We start from the raw sequence: 16,363 nt of genomic DNA, 5'->3' as shown, positions 1-16,363 counted from the left end.
TTGCTTATTTAGTTTCCTATGACTATCACTGAGTGTTGCATCTTATGATTTATGATAATTGTATTTTATGATTACGATCATGATTTATCACTTGTTGGTTGTATGTAAACTGAGAACGTATGCACCGGGGACAATTTCCTTGTGTGTCCAATCACAGACAATAAAGAATTCTAACTAAATATGAGAGAACAAATTCGGGGGGTGGGGGGAATCCTGTAGGGTTTCATAGTGTTCCAGTAATACTAGAGGGAGTAAATATTACACATCCCATGCAAAAATCTCTTTTATTTCACATAAATGACTTCATATGGATGAAAAAAAACATTTTTCTTTTAACCAACCTTCAGTTTCAGATGGTCCAACTATTTCATTTCGTAGAAACTCTGCCACTTTTTCTGCCAGACTGATATCAACAGCTGTACTTCCAGTGTCTATATCAGGTACTATAGAACGGCCCCTATAACTTACTTTCTTCCTATTTTGCTTTTCAGGTAATGTTCTGCACCTTTAAGAGTTACATTAAAAAAAAACTATATAAGATTTTTGATAGTAACTTTCACTCCTTTTATACAGCACATTTTTTACTCCCTTTGGTAGTCTATGCCCTTACATCAAACTGAATGCTGAATTCTTACCTTGGAATATTTTTAAATGGTTCACCATATACATGTCCATTTTGGATTTCAGCTGGAGCTCCTTCCGATGAAGAACTATTTGTATCTTCAGCATCATCTTTCTCCAATTTGGGTATGATAGTGGAAGTTTTTTCACATGGTTTCTGTGGTTTCTAAAACAACAACCCCATGTATAATTTTTAATTTAAAAAAAATGGTGTGTATTCATAGCTTTCCTTTACACTCCTGTTGTGCATCTTGTCAATAGCTGTTATTGCACCACAAGAAACCTATCTGCCTAAGAAAATCCTCATCCGTAGAGGCTATATATTTTCAGATTTGGATCAGAATGTAAATCTTGTTGAAGAATATGCCATCCTATAAATAGCCTTTAGTACAAATTACAATGTTATAATATAAGTGTTCTGAAAAATTATATATCAAATTTTAAATTTTCCCTTCACAAAAATTGTCCCTTATTAGTTATCCAAAGGCTCCATTTGGCTTTAATTATGTTTCTGCTAAAAAAAGTTATAGGCCAAGATTTCATGAGATAAATACCATTCCTTAGTATTTTTCACGTAAGTTTCTGCTACCTTCTAAATGTACCACATTACACGGAATGTCCATGGCTATGGAATGTTTGATGCTGCTTAGCGACTGCTCTATAGGGTGGTTCATTACTTAACATTCTAAAATCATGCCCTCCCTGACAATGTGCTAATTAATCAGCAAGAAAACATAAAATGATTGCTACAAATATTTTGAATTAGTACGTATCTCTGGTAAAGCAAAACTTTCATATAATGTTTTATATCACTTTTGATTTTTAATATAATTCCACGACAGTAAAATAAGAATGTTCAAAATATTTGTGGTTGCTTACCAAACTGTAGTTTTGGTCTTGACATTTGTTGCCGAAATGTCGCTCTAAAATCCACAATGACGAAAGAATGGCAGATGAAGATATTTTCACATGCATCATTGATTGGCATTCCTGAAACGTCCCTGTTGTAATGGGATCTTGAACCATTCTTTTACTGGACCATCTGATCATCCATTCCAGTAGACGAGATATATTGTTAAATTTAAGATGTATTTCTGGGACTGGTTCGTCTTGTTGTGTGACATCATTCACTTGTCCAGTTTTGCAGATGTATTTTTGAAAGAGAGCTGTTTTAGGGGTAGACCAACATTGAGCTAACGCTGGCGTGAATGTTAAGGTCTTACTGGAATCATGTGAGTCACTGACTGATTGCTGGCTTTGACCAAATAAACCCCTTCTTTCAGTAAGTCTCATGACTGAATCACAGTCTGAAAGCTCTAAGGGTTGCTCATCGGCTAAAGTGTCTTTTTCACAATCTTTTTTCTTTTTATCCCATACAGGAGCTAGTTTAGAATCATTAAATCCAAAACCAAGGGTGTAGCAAGAACCAGCTCTAAATACATTTTGGACTTCAGCTCTGACCTGTCGACGTATCAGTGTTGTGTGAACATCAAAAAGAAGAGAATGGAGCTCATGTTCTCTAAGGAGGGCTGAAAAGCATGTCAGAAAAGGAACAGCAGATTCGCTGTGATTGAGTGGATCTCTTTCAAGCACGTAAGTTAGGAAGAGGTCTAAAAACTTAATATATTCATCATCATCACGTTCAAATTCCCATTCGCCGACTAAAGGCATATGGAGTTGATTGGTAAGGTCTTTATGGGTCCCTTTTTTAAGATCTCCTTCCCCACTGCAGTCCTTTAACTTTTCAGTCCACTCTTTATGGTTGGAAACATCTATACACGAGGGTATATCCCTGCAAAACAGATTAAAAATAACATAAAAAAAGCATTTTTCCCCTTCTACAGCAACTTCTATATATCCATAAAGGCAAGAAAGGTGCTTTCAATCCAGGAAAGAAACTAGTATTACAAAGTAGCTAAGAGTAAAATAAGCCTACATGGCATAATGTCAATCATATACTACATTTTATGAAACATATTAACGTACTGAAAAAATGTGTTAAAGATTATTTTTATCACAATCTCATCCTTACTGTGTTCTTCTGCGTTAAGGATTTTCTTGGGTGAATTGTGTCAGTCCAACACTGCTTTGCTCACACTTTGCTATATGATCCCCAGCATAAGAGCAGTAGAACAAGGACATGAGGATTTTAGGTTGCAATCCTATGCAGACTGACATGAAGTAAGCCACATGGAACTTCATGAAAAGCCGATGTGCACAAATTTAGATAAGATATTACACAAAATAATATTTTCTCTGATTCAAGACAAATCGTTATTGAACACTTACTTGGGATCTTCTTGCCTCAGCTTTCTTGCTGCTTTTGTCACCCCAAACTCAGAAAGTGAGTCTGCTGATTCAGCATTGTTGCACCCCTGAAAGTTTCTGAAATCTGAAATTGTGCTTCTGCTTAGAGTAGTCCCCAAAGAAAACTGATCATAGCAGGTACTTCTGGAGTCCTGTATCTCTTCTTCCGGTGGCTCCCAGATATTTGTTTGAATGGGCCCTATGTTTCTTATCACACGTTTCAGGGTTTTCACATTCACTTTGTAAGTAGCCTGTAGTACAACCGACATAATTTCTTCACTACTGGGGCCTAACCATAAAGACAGAAAATATGCTATTATTTCTAAAGTGGATCACATTAACCAATCATTTTAACTGAGCTTTCAGATAATTTACATTGTATATGCTGTGGGTCGATAATACTATTCTGGGTCTATTCAGTATATAACATTTCCTTTGACCAATAATCTAGAGTCATTTATATTAGTTTTCCTTTGAAAAGAATTCTAGATATTATTGTTCACATTACTTAGACTGTAATTCACATTTTATATTCATCATTTATATTTTCATTTTTCAAGGAATGTTCTTTTAAAGAAAAAATACAGCTTTGCTTTCATTATGTTTGTCTTTGTCATACGCTGTACCTTTAACTGTGCAGTGCCTAAGTCGTTGGTATAGATCATTATATTTATCCCTCAATGAGACCCTCACATCTTCAGAGCTAGGAAATGCTTTTACCAAAATTTCAGCCACCTGTACAAAACAAACCAGCATGAAAATAATTTCAATTGCTTCCAGATATTTGATAAAGTTTCCAAAAATCAGTTGCATACTTGTAAAAATAAACATTCAAAGGTACATAGATAGTTCGCAACTTACAAACACACTGGGACACAAATCACTGTTGTTGTTGAAGCAGTCGTTAAGCAACATGTCCATGTAACTACTTCATTCAACAACCATAATCCTGGCTGCAACCTCCAGTATCGATAAGCAAAAGAGCTGCCTGCTGAAGGATTTCAGTTCCATGTGGCAAGCAGCCCTGTTGCTCTCAAACATTTCTGCGAAGGTTTCCATGCATGCCAAAAGAGATGAAATCCTGAAAATTTCAGCAGCTTTCCTGTAGTTCCACAAAGGATTGCAGCTCCCCTCCATCCCCTCCTACTTGCAACTTTTCTTGAAGGCTTCCCCATTGACTTACTGGGGAAGCCGGCAGAGAAAATTGCAAATGGGGATCCCATAACTGCGGGTCACTTGGAAATTGATTGTAAATGTGAGCCTGTAGCCAAGCATCTGAAATGTGGTCACATGATGGGGGAGAGGTGTGTGTGTGTTGGCACAAAGTTTTACAATGGTCAGAAGTGTTTTACGAGCCGTAAAGTATTCCTTCCAAGGTTGTTTTAACTTTCAATGGTTGTTAAATAGATTAGGATTACCTGTATATATAAAAAGCTAAATTCCTCAATCCTGCATACCTTTTTAATTGGTGGTAATTCTCCAATAAGGCTCAGAATGATATCCTGCACAAGTTCTTCAATGTTCATGAATCTAGCAAAAGGAAGCATTCGGCATGCCCACTCCAAAGCACTGACAGAGGACTCAACTATGCAAGCATCAAATTCGACCCTCTTGAATTCCTAAAGAAAGAACATCTTGTAATTGGCCTAAAAACTTAGGTACACGATTACTACCGTCTCAAACTACATGAGATCTAAACCCATTTTGTTAAACCCTGGTCTACAACAAAAATGTATGTAATATTAAGACATTTGAATAAAGCTAATAATTTAATACCCTGTTTCTCCAACAATACGGCCTCCCCCAATAGGAAGTCCCAGTATGTTTTACAGGCATGAAATGAAATTAAGCCCCTCCCCCCAAATTAAAGCCTATATTAAAACATGCGAAATGGGGGGAATGGTGGGGGGGGGGGCTTGCCGTTAGGAAGTACTTTTGTTGCACACCCGGATATGGTGCTGCCTGCGTTGACCCCAATACGAAGTGCCCCACCAATGCCGAGGTCAACATCCAAGCCATCGCCACCCGCCCACCCAAAGATGCAAGGCGGGGGGGAATTAAGTCACCCCCGAAAAGACAGCCTAGCCATTTTTTCGGGGCTCAAAAAAAAAAAAAAGACCCGGCCTTATTATATGAGAAACACAGTATTTGAATAAAGCTAAAGGGAATATTGACCACAGCTCACCCTCTTGTACTTCCTTTTATGAATAATTCAGGTAGGTTGGATTTAAGCCTACAGATCTGCCATTGTGGTATATTGTATAAATTTTGACTATTATTATTAAAAATATTTCTGGGCAACTTTTAAGATAAAACCCTTTTCAGGGCTGCTTACAAAAATGGGATATAATATTAATAAAGCTGATATAAAAATAAACATATGGTTATGATTATTTGTAGATGAAATCCCAATTACATTAGTCAGATATTTTAAGAGATAAACTTAAAAAGGTAAAGTCTGTGGAATCTGACGTAAGATGGTCCTTCAAATAATTGGGGGATTATTACAAACTGACTTATTTAAAATGACTTAGCTTAGATTTTGTAATTAGAAAGAAGAAAAAAGGTGCAAAGATAATGTCCTATATATGCCAGTCATTTGTTGAGGTGGGCAGCTATAGAAATCAAGTGATAGATGAGTGAGAGAGAGAGAAAACAGAAGAGAGAGAGAGAGAGAGAAGAGAGAGAGAGGGAGAGAGAGAGAAGTATGTCTTATTTTAATTACATTCCGGTTTTCCAAATTCTCCCTTGCTTTTTGATACCGTCTGCAACTATCAGACAGTCTTTCACGAACATGAAGCATCCAGCACAATACACATAATTCTCGAAAGCATCCTGCAAGAGACATGCAAAAAATTCAAAATGGAACAGGGAGTACATCATAAAATAAGTAACATTTCTGTATTTTCTGCAGGCAATGAGTGTATTATTTTAATGGCTATATTGTTTACTATCATCAGCTTCTTCACTTTCCTTCTATCAATTAACGTTAACTATGATGTGTTGTCTCATTTTATAACAACAATTTACCCAACATATTAACAAGAAGTCACATGAACATTTTAAAAGTGCCCTTTCTTGTGTTAGCAGATCAATAAGATATATTGAAAAGGAATGTGTTAGGGTTTTTTGGAATTAACCCCTAGCAGAGTATTGCAGCAGTAGTCAAGCCAGGAAGCCAAAGGAGAGCGGAAGGGCCCCAGAGTATACACACACTGAACACAAACACTGTTTATAGTTTAAATAGTTTTTAATCCAGTTAGAGTTTAAGCATTGTCATTCAGTCCATTAAGTCATTCACAGTATTTCCATCCAGTAAGACTCACTAGTATAGTCCAAGTTAAGAGTCCTTGCAATATCTTTATCAGCCGATAAAGATATCTTCTCCTCCTCCGGTTTCACTCTCCAGAGAAACAAACGCTGGATATTCAGTAGAATTACGCAGTAAATCAGCAAACAGTAGCAAACAAGAACAGTTCAGTCACAGGCACTCACAGTCAGTAATCACAGTTAGTCGCAGCAGCACACAGTTACAGCCAGTAACAGACAGTTACAGCCAGTAGCAGACAGTCACAGACAGTAAGCTTTCCAGCTTCTAATGCTTCCTTATATTGTAACTTCTAACCGCACCCTTAATCGGCTAATTGCCTGCTGCATTGTGCTTAAAGTGATAAGCACTTAAACCATGATATCTAAGTTTTATATATTTATTCACCCAAACCATATTTGGTATCAATGTTATACCTAACATACTCCCCTTTTGGGTGAAATAAATATATAATACCTTTACAATCTTATCCCATATTTTTCACAACTCTCCTGGTGCTTACTGGCACCTTGGGCTTTAGTAAAATTATCAGCTAAATTGTCTTCCGACATACAGTACTCTAGCTGAATCATCTTACTTCTTACAGATTGTCTCACGTTTAGGTATCTTAGATCTGTATGCTTGCTCCTTGTTTTTACTCCAATATTTGTGGCCATTTGAATTGCTGCCTGATTATCTTCATGTATAATTATAGGATAATCTACTGTTATACCTATATCAATTAACATTTGTTTATACATTATTAACTCTGTACATAACAATGATAAACAGGAGAATTCTGCCTCCATAGTAGACAAACTTATATGCTGTTGTCTTATTGACTTCCAGCCTATTAATGTATTACCCAGCATTATGGCTGTTCCTGAAGTCGACTTTCTAGTGTCTCTTTCTGATGCAAAACTAGCATCTGCATAAGCACACAGAATTAAATCACCCTTTGGTTCTAAATACAATGAATAATTCATTGTCTTTTTAAGATATCTTAATATCCTCTTAGCTGCATTCCAGTGTCTTTCACATGGTGCAGAATTGAATCTAGCCAACTGCTTCACGCAGTACGATATATCTGGTCTAGACCAATTACTAATATAACTCAAACTACCAATTAAAGATTGATAAATCACCTTATCAAACTCAGGGCTTTGTTCATCAGTGTTGCTAAACTCCTGACTCATTGGAGTCTTAGCTGGCTTACAAAGCTCCATCTTGTAATCTTTTAGTAATTTGCTTATCTTATCTTCCTGAGATATCTTAAAACCTTTCTGAGTTTTCTTTATATTCAAACCGAGATACTTCTTTATCTCCCCTAATTGCTTGATCTTTATTCTCTTTCCTAATGATGCTATTATTTTATTTGCTTCATCATTAGTTTCAGTTATCAATGCAATGTCATTTTTGAATAGTAATAATAATGATACTTTCCCATTTGTCTCCCTCTTAAACAGACATGGATCGGCTAAACCAGCTTTAAATCCTATATTGTCTAGTTCCTTTACAATATACTGGTTCCATTCATAGCCTGATTGTTTAAGACCATAGAGGCTTTTCTTTAACAACCAACAATCATTATTATCCTTATTTTCACTTTTAATACCAACAGGTTTTTTCATATAAATAATATGTTTTAATGGGGCGTGCAAGTAAGCAGTTTCCACATCTAGATGGTTAACTATATAGTTTTTACTAGCTGCCCACACTAAAGCTGCCCTCAAGGTTGCTGCCTTAAGACTAGGTGCAAACACCTCATCATAGTCATTAGCATTCTGCCTAAAACCTTGGGCTACTAACCTTGCCTTATGGATTAATTTACCATCTTTATCTATTTTTACCTTAAATATCCATTTGCAGCCAATGGATTTCATTCCTACAGGTAATTTAGCATTTTCATACACCTTCATATCACTTAATGAATTCAGTTCCTTATTCATTGCTGCATACCATCTTTCTTTTTCCTTAGTAGGATACTTTTTAATTTCTTCAACAGAATTAGGAACTTCATTAATCTGGCACACTGTGTTAGCCTGGTACCTATCAGGCGGTCTAGATACACGTGTAGTTCTTCTGGGAATTACAGGGCTTACAGGAGGACTTTGTTGAACTATTACCTGTTCATCTTCCTCATCCTGTTCAGTTATTGAATCTGTTTCTTCCTTTATGGGCACTATTTCATCCTGTATTTGTCTCTTTACTTTATTTTTAAAGTTACAGGGATAACTAATGGGATTTCTATAGGATTCAATAATTACATCTTTATTGGCATCCTGTTCTAATTTCTCCCATCCTTCATGTTCTAGAAATTGGGCACTAGCACTACATAACACTTTAGATGTGCCTTTCTCCCAAAATCTATATGCCCTATGGTTTGCCTGATAACCAACGAAGAAAAATCTTTTAGCTCTATGTTGCCCTTTTTCCTGAGTTGTGCAGGAATATGCACCCATGCTGGTGCACCAAATGTGTGCAGGTAACTTAGATCAGGTTTCCTGCCATGCCACCTGGTGAATGGAATTTCACCTGTTGTTGTATTAACAACGTTGTTCAATATGTTATTAGCACACATTGTAGCCTCCCCACAAAGAATCAGGTAACCCAGAATCATTTAACATTGTTCTAACCATTGCCTGTATTGTTTGGCCTCTTCTTTCAATAAAAGCGTTATGTTCTGGCCTGTATGGAGCAGACTTCTTATGCTCTATTCCAGCTACCTTAAGTCTGTTCTGGAATTTGTTATTAATAAATTCCGTGCCATTATCTGTCACCAGGGTTATCAATTGTCGTTTAGACTTTCTTTCAGCAAACCTAAGCCAATTGAAAAAATGTTGATATGTTTCAGTTTTGCTTTTCATTAAATAGCAAAACCCATATCTAGAATAATGATCCATAATGCTCAGTATATATCTAGCACCCCCATACTGGGTTTCTTTGGACCTATGATGTCTGCAAATACCACTTCTAAAGGTTCTTTTGTTTTGAAACCATTTAGCCTATTTGCAGGCAATACTTTGCTCTTATCTTCACAGCAAACATTACAACGCAAATATTTATCACAAGGTTTTAACCTTATTCCTTCAGATAACTCAACTGTACGTTTTAGCATTTTAAAATTTACATGCCCCAAACGCCTATGCAATAAATGGATACATTCTTCATGAGGCTTTATATTATTAAATACAGTTTGTGCCTCCCCTTTCTTACTATTATCTAATACATATAATGTTCCATTTAAAGCTGCAGTTACCCTTTTGTTATCTTTTTCAATTATGCAATTATTATCCTTAAAAGTAATTACATAACCTAATTTATCTAATACCCTTACTGAAAGCAAATTAAACTTTAGTTGCGGTACATACAACATTTTTATATCCTGGTTTATGTACGGACAACGTGCAAAACCTTGACCTTTCGCTTTCAGGTTCCAGCCATTGGCAAGAGATATATGTTGAGAGCTTGTAGACATTTTTATAAATTTTGTCTTATCTCTTGTGATGCAGTGGGATGCGCCACTGTCAACCACCCATAAATTATTCTTCACATCAGAGTTGCTAAACATGGCTAGTTCAAATGCTTTCTTTGGCTTTTTTACATTCTGGCTTTTTCTCTTTTGCAGAATCTTGCCAAATGTCCTCTGCCTCCACAATTAAAACACTTTTAATTGTGTATGCTGTTGAAGATAAATTCTCTTCTTCCAGGTGCTTTACTTTGCTTTGCTGGTTTCTTTCAAGCTTTGAAGATAATTTCTCTTCTTTCTTATCTTCTCTCAGCTCGTCACGCTCACGCCTTCTTCTGGCTTCTTCTAGTAGCCTGCCTGTAATCTCGGTTAATGAGAGGCTTTCTTTTGGCAATACTTCTAACGAAGTCACATAGTCATCATAGCTTTGATCTAATGAAGATAATATTATGTAGACTTGTTGCAGTTCATTAAATATAAGCTCTTTTTCTTGCAAATCTTGAAAAATGCTCTTCATACAGTTTAAATGAACTAACATATCTCCATTCCTCTGAAGATGCGTTCGAAAAAGCTTCCGTGTAAGATTTATATGTGCTCCTACACTGTCCCGAACATAAATCTTCCTGAGGTTCTCCCAGCAGTTTGCAGCATTTTCTTCTCCACGAATATGGACAAGCTGCTGATCACAGAGAGTCAGTCCTATGATGCATAAAGCCTGCTCATTCTTCAGTTTAAAGTCTTGTAACTTTTCGTTATCATCATCATTAGCAGGATCCCAGCTACTCACATCTGGTGGGTTTGCTATAATGTCCCACAAACCTTCTCTGCGTAGAAGTAAACTACATTTCATTGACCATGAAACATAGTTTGTTCCATCCAGCCTGGATATCATGGACAGTTGTGACAAATTTACTTGTGCCATTGCTCTTCAGATATTTTGACTATTTTAAACTAATTAAAACAGTTTGTTTTTACAGTAATGTGCAACTCACACCAACTCTCTCTGCTATATCCTGGTTAATTAGACTATGCTGCTGGGCCCATAACCAATGTTAGGGTTTTTGGAATTAACCCCTAGCAGAGTATTGCAGCAGTAGTCAAGCCAGGAAGCCAAAGGAGAGCGGAAGGGCCCCAGAGTATACACACACACTGAACACAAACACTGTTTATAGTTTAAATAGTTTTTAATCCAGTTAGAGTTTAAGCATTGTCATTCAGTCCATTAAGTCATTCACAGTATTTCCATCCAGTAAGACTCACTAGTATAGTCCAAGTTAAGAGTCCTTGCAATATCTTTATCAGCCGATAAAGATATCTTCTCCTCCTCCGGTTTCACTCTCCAGAGAAACAAACGCTGGATATTCAGTAGAATTACGCAGTAAATCAGCAAACAGTAGCAAACAAGAACAGTTCAGTCACAGGCACTCACAGTCAGTAATCACAGTTAGTCGCAGCAGCACACAGTTACAGCCAGTAACAGACAGTTACAGCCAGTAGCAGACAGTCACAGACAGTAAGCTTTCCAGCTTCTAATGCTTCCTTATATTGTAACTTCTAACCGCACCCTTAATCGGCTAATTGCCTGCTGCATTGTGCTTAAAGTGATAAGCACTTAAACCATGATATCTAAGTTTTATATATTTATTCACCCAAACCATATTTGGTATCAATGTTATACCTAACAGAATGGAATGTCAGAAAAATCAGCAACTAGATTACTTTCATCCTACAACCCAATTTAGTCCTCAGCTTATTAGAATGGAAATCTTTTCTTCTTTTAACACACTCTCTCGACTTGAATGGACCAGGAAAGTGATTCGTTGCTTGATAACAGAGGAATATGCAAGGGGCCAGATGGGAATCTCCCACAGGCTCTGACTATACTATTAAACCTAGATTAGATGACACTGTCCTCATAGTACCTAAACATTTTTAAGTGCTGTTACAGGGAGACAGGCATTTTTTTTTGCTTTGCATTTTATTCTTCTTTAAACGCATATTGGAATTTTTGCAGATACACACCTATAGTTTTACATGAAACAGCATCAAAGTTATGGTCTCCAAAAGAAGAAGGCCGTAAGAACACAGTATGATAATTGGAATACTTCAGCAAATTTTCTGGAAGATCACTTAAAGGAGGAAGAGCACCTTTTTTGTGAATCTGCAATGAGAAAGAGGGACAAACAACAGAGGAAAAAGGAAGACACAATATAAATTACAGCATGGCATTGGAATGTTTTAGATAAAACCATCTGTAATGACCTTATTATTTATTCCTTCCTACTAGGTCAGCAAACTAAGTAGAGCATCTTTGAAATATGGTCAGTGAATATGAACAACCTGGTTTACTGGGCCACAAGTTCCTGGCTCTGATTCTTTTCACTACTCAGGATTAATTCAGCTTGCTGCATTTTTTTTTTTAACAAGGGCAGTTTGTAAGCAATTTGCATGTGTAAAGGGGATGCGGGAGGGCATTTCATACGCTTAGAATTGGAATTAGAATTAGAATTCTTTCTTGGCCAAGTGTGATTGGACAGACAAGGAATTTGTCTCGGTGGAAATGCTCTCAGTGTACATAAAAGAAAAGATACATTCGTCAAGAGTCAAGAATCATAAGGTACAACACTTAATGATAGTCATAGGGTACAATAAGCAATCAAATCATACTAGGAAACAGTCAATATAAATCATAAGGATACAAGCGACAAAGTTACAGTCATACAGTGATAAGTGGGAGGGGATGGGTGATAAGGAGTGATGAGAAGATTAATAGTAATAGTAATGCAGACTTTGTAAATAGTTGGACAGTGTTGAGGGAATTATTTGTTTAGCAGTGATGGCTTTTGGGAAAAAACTGTTCTTGTGTCTAGTTGTTCTGGTGTGCAGGGGGGGGGGGGGGTATTTTTGGGTTTGGTTTTTTTTTTATTTATATTATTTGATTGGCCGGAACTTGGTGGGGTGAATATGTTTATTTCTAAAATTAAAAAAAAAAATAATAAAATTTTATTAATTTAATTAAAACTTATTTTTATTTTAATTTTTTTTTTGGGATTATATAGAAAAACGGATGGGGGGGTTTAGGGGGAGGGAGTTTTTCCCCCCCTGCTCTATAGTGTCATTTTGAGTGAAGGAGTTGAAACAGTCTATGTCCGGGATCTGTAAATATTTTCACAGCCCTCTTTTTGACTCGTGCAGTATGCAGGTCCTTGATTGAAGGCTGGTTGGTAGTAATTGTTTTTTTCTGCAGTCCTAATTATCCTCTGAAGTCTGTGTCTGTCCTGTTGGGTTGCAGAACCAAACCAGACAGTTATAGAGGTGCAGATGACAGACTCAATAATTCCTCTGTAGAACTGTATCAGCAGCTCATTGGGCAGTTTGAGCTTTCTGAGTTGGTGCAGAAAGAACATTCTTTGTTGTGCTTTTTTGATGACTTTTTTTTAGTGAATGCAGCTTATGTATATGTGTGTGTGTGTATGTGGTGCCTATTCATTTTGGCAATAAGAATGGCAAAGCATAGTTGTTTCTTCATCATCTCTTATGTATCTGCTAATAGCTAACCAGTGGCCTTTTTGTGGTGACCCATTCCTTATATGGGAGGGACAGCATTAACTACCATTTATTGGGACACTGTGAATGTTCTAGACCAGCGGTTGCCAACCGGTGGGCCGCAGCCCACTGGTGGTCTGTGAGAAAATTTTGGTGGTCCGCAGAGAAATGCCACCCCTCCCAAAGCAATTAATCCAGGCTGTGGGGGAACACAAGTCTGCGCTGCCCACATGGCTGGTGGGAACACAAGGTTTGCGTCGCTTGCATTAGGAACAACACGAGGCAGTGAGTGGAGGGGGGAAAGGGCGGACTGGGGAACTTGCCTGGCCACTGGGTTGCTTTTTCTGCTTCTTTCTTCTTCTGCTTTTGGCTTCACACAAGGAAAGCAGCAGAAGTCTTTCTTTCTCTACCTCAAACTCCGCCAGAAATGAGTCTTTGGGACCCTCCAAGGCATCCTGCTCCAAAGAGGCTGCGCTGGCAAAGACTCACTTCTGGCGGAGTTTGGGGGGAAGAGAAAGAAAGACTTCTGCTGCTTTCCTTGCATGAAGCCTGAGAATGGAGCTCAAAAGCAGGCTAGGAATGTGGCTGCCTTGGAGAGGGTGAGGGTGTGTGTGTGAGAGAGAGAAAGAGAAAGAAAATCACCAGCCCTCCGAGGTTAGATCGGATCTCTCTCTCTCTCTCTCCTTCTCCCTCCCACCAATGTCAGCAAGCCACATCAGTCAAAATTCACGTTAGTGGTCCGCGGGATTTAAAATAATGAGTTTGGTGGTCCCTGAGGTCCAAAAGGTTGGCGACCCCTGTTCTAGACAATATCAATATATACATCTCTTAGATTCTGTAATTCCTAATGAACTAGACAGGTTTCTCAAGATTGTTATCTGGCCAGGTTTTGTCACTCCCGGTTTGTGAAGACCATTTGGAAAGGGATATACAGTTGGGCATTGGCCTTTCTCAAGAGAGGAAGGTGGTTCTGCTAGCTTTGAAGGAGGGAGTGGTACATCTTCCTTAAGAGGTCATCGCCAGATCCAATCTTCCTGGGCAATCCAATCTACAACCTCTCCTTTTTGGGAAAGTTGTAAAGAAGGTGATCGGGCTGCAGCTACATTTCTGCATTAAGAGAGGTGAACAGCTTGGAATTTACTTCTAAGAAATACAGATAACCAAAAATACTTCTCTAAACTCCAATTATTTTCCACTGTTGGAACAGTCAAGCCATTTCAAGCTTTGTTTCACCAGAACATGGTCAACTTGGAAATGTCCCAGTGATTATATTTGCAAACAAATTAGGACATATGTTTTAAAGATAATCTATATAATAAAAAGCAAATAAACCTCACGTGAATCATGGCATTTGCCTTCCAGAGATTATTTAAAAGATTGTATCTGAAAGTAACCTACAGGATAGCAAAATTCTAGGTTTAAGGTAGAGAACAAAAAAATAAAACCCAGAGCTATCATAGAAGTACGAAATATATCAAGTCCAAAAAGGTGGTCTTCCATATATTATCATCACTTTGTATACTATTAAAATAATATGTACCTTTTGCATGACTCTTCGTACATGTTTCAGCTGCGCAATATACCATTGAGCAGCAGCAAAAGAACAATGAGCAGCTCGGAAAAGAAGAAGAATCCGCTGAACAATTCCAGATATTTTCTGTCTGCAGTCTCTCTCTACTCTTAATGGTACATCGGCATATTCTTCCTAGATTATTATAAAATTTAAAAGTTTTACAATATGAACATTCCCAAGGAAAGTGTAAGCGCAATACAAATTACCCATCCTAATTCCCTAATTCCTTTGATCTACTAAAGTGTGAAAACAAAAGCACTATAGTTTCATAGTATTTACCAATGTGTTTTATGATCAAATAAATATAAGTAAATATATACAGAGTTCTATATGCTCTATAGTGAATGTTTAGTTCACAGGGGTTAATGTACTGCAACAGAAAGAACTACACTAAGCCAAGGAACCAAGTTCTTTGAATAAATAAATACAGATACAATATTTGAACAGAGGTACCACAGAAGGGAACATTTATCTACCTTTATATAGGAACTATATTGAGTTCCTTTACAGTGGATTACATAGTGTTCCTTTGCACACTTAGGAAACTAGAACAAACACACAAAAATATAAGTAGTATTGATTCTTTACAAGAGCACCTGATAAATATATGCATACAGTGTATAAAGCTAGTACTTCTTCGAAAGAAAAAACTAGTCTGAAACGTAACAGTAAAAAATTAGCAAGACAAAATAAAAAATAAAAAAATGTTCATGCAACCCTGAGATGCATTCTTCACTCACAAATGTTGGCTGAGGACAATATAAAGGTGGTGCTGGGAGATATAAGCTATTAGGAACTAAGCCGCAGAATTTTCTACTTTGATCCTTGGCAAAGTCCATCAAAACCTGAAAGGTTTCTGACAGAATGTCTGCTTCTGCCATAACAGCTGCTTTTAATATTTGTTCTACTGAATTAAAAAGGGCACTTGCATCTTCTTCTTCAATAGGATCTAAAACAAGCAAAAAAGCAATAATAATAAATAAGACAATAATATATGGTAAAATGTAGATATATATTTTAGTTCAAAATGATAGTGACACTGAGTTACTAATATAATTTATAATATAATTTCCTGAGACTTTTGCATTTGCATTTTGCAAATGAACGTATTTCATTTCATTCAGGCTGTATTCTGTATGTTATAGTACATATGACAGTTTTAACTTTCAAAGTGCTGCCTCACTTAATTAACATGTCTAAGGATCTTTGCTAATGCCAGGAGAATTTTATTCAGAATTTTGATACGTCTATCAGTTGCTGCATTTGATCCAGAATAAAAAATTGTGGAGCCTTTGTGTTGCCTCAGGCTTAAAATTTTTAACAATAACAAGATCACGAGAATAAAAATATTTCAGTATTTCTTTCATAACAATGGCTTATTATGTTAGTTATAACAGTCAATATATTTCCAGATAAACACTACAGGGTTGTAACACAAATATAACCACAATATTAGTGAATTAAATATCAAAAAAGTCTCCAAAATCATTCATATAGACCAGGGGTGTCAACTCAAGGCCTGGGGGCTGGATCCGGCCCT

General features: G+C 37.0%; 1 protein-coding gene across 1 annotated transcript in view; it reads right to left on the bottom strand.

Moving 5' to 3' along the window:
- The window catches only part of CPLANE1 (ciliogenesis and planar polarity effector complex subunit 1), a 71,931-nt gene that overhangs the window by 27,891 nt on the left and 27,677 nt on the right, over positions 1-16,363 (bottom strand). Inside the window, exons 20-29 of the mRNA XM_087958508.1 lie at positions 15,564-15,772; positions 14,791-14,955; positions 11,727-11,865; positions 5,654-5,763; positions 4,386-4,547; positions 3,555-3,663; positions 2,911-3,217; positions 1,501-2,413; positions 636-787; positions 342-505 (exon numbers count right to left, since the gene is read on the bottom strand). Of these exons, the coding sequence (XP_087814634.1) occupies positions 342-505; positions 636-787; positions 1,501-2,413; positions 2,911-3,217; positions 3,555-3,663; positions 4,386-4,547; positions 5,654-5,763; positions 11,727-11,865; positions 14,791-14,955; positions 15,564-15,772 (2,430 nt within the window). The remainder of the gene's footprint in view (positions 1-341; positions 506-635; positions 788-1,500; positions 2,414-2,910; positions 3,218-3,554; positions 3,664-4,385; positions 4,548-5,653; positions 5,764-11,726; positions 11,866-14,790; positions 14,956-15,563; positions 15,773-16,363) is intronic.

The sequence above is a fragment of the Notechis scutatus genome, chromosome 2 (assembly GCF_049901735.1).
Source record: "Notechis scutatus isolate UNSWTSFEM ecotype Mainland chromosome 2, rNotScu1.2, whole genome shotgun sequence".
NCBI lineage: Eukaryota > Metazoa > Chordata > Lepidosauria > Squamata > Elapidae > Notechis > Notechis scutatus.
Note: the sequence above shows the minus strand (reverse complement) of the source record. Positions and strands in the feature narration are given on the sequence as shown.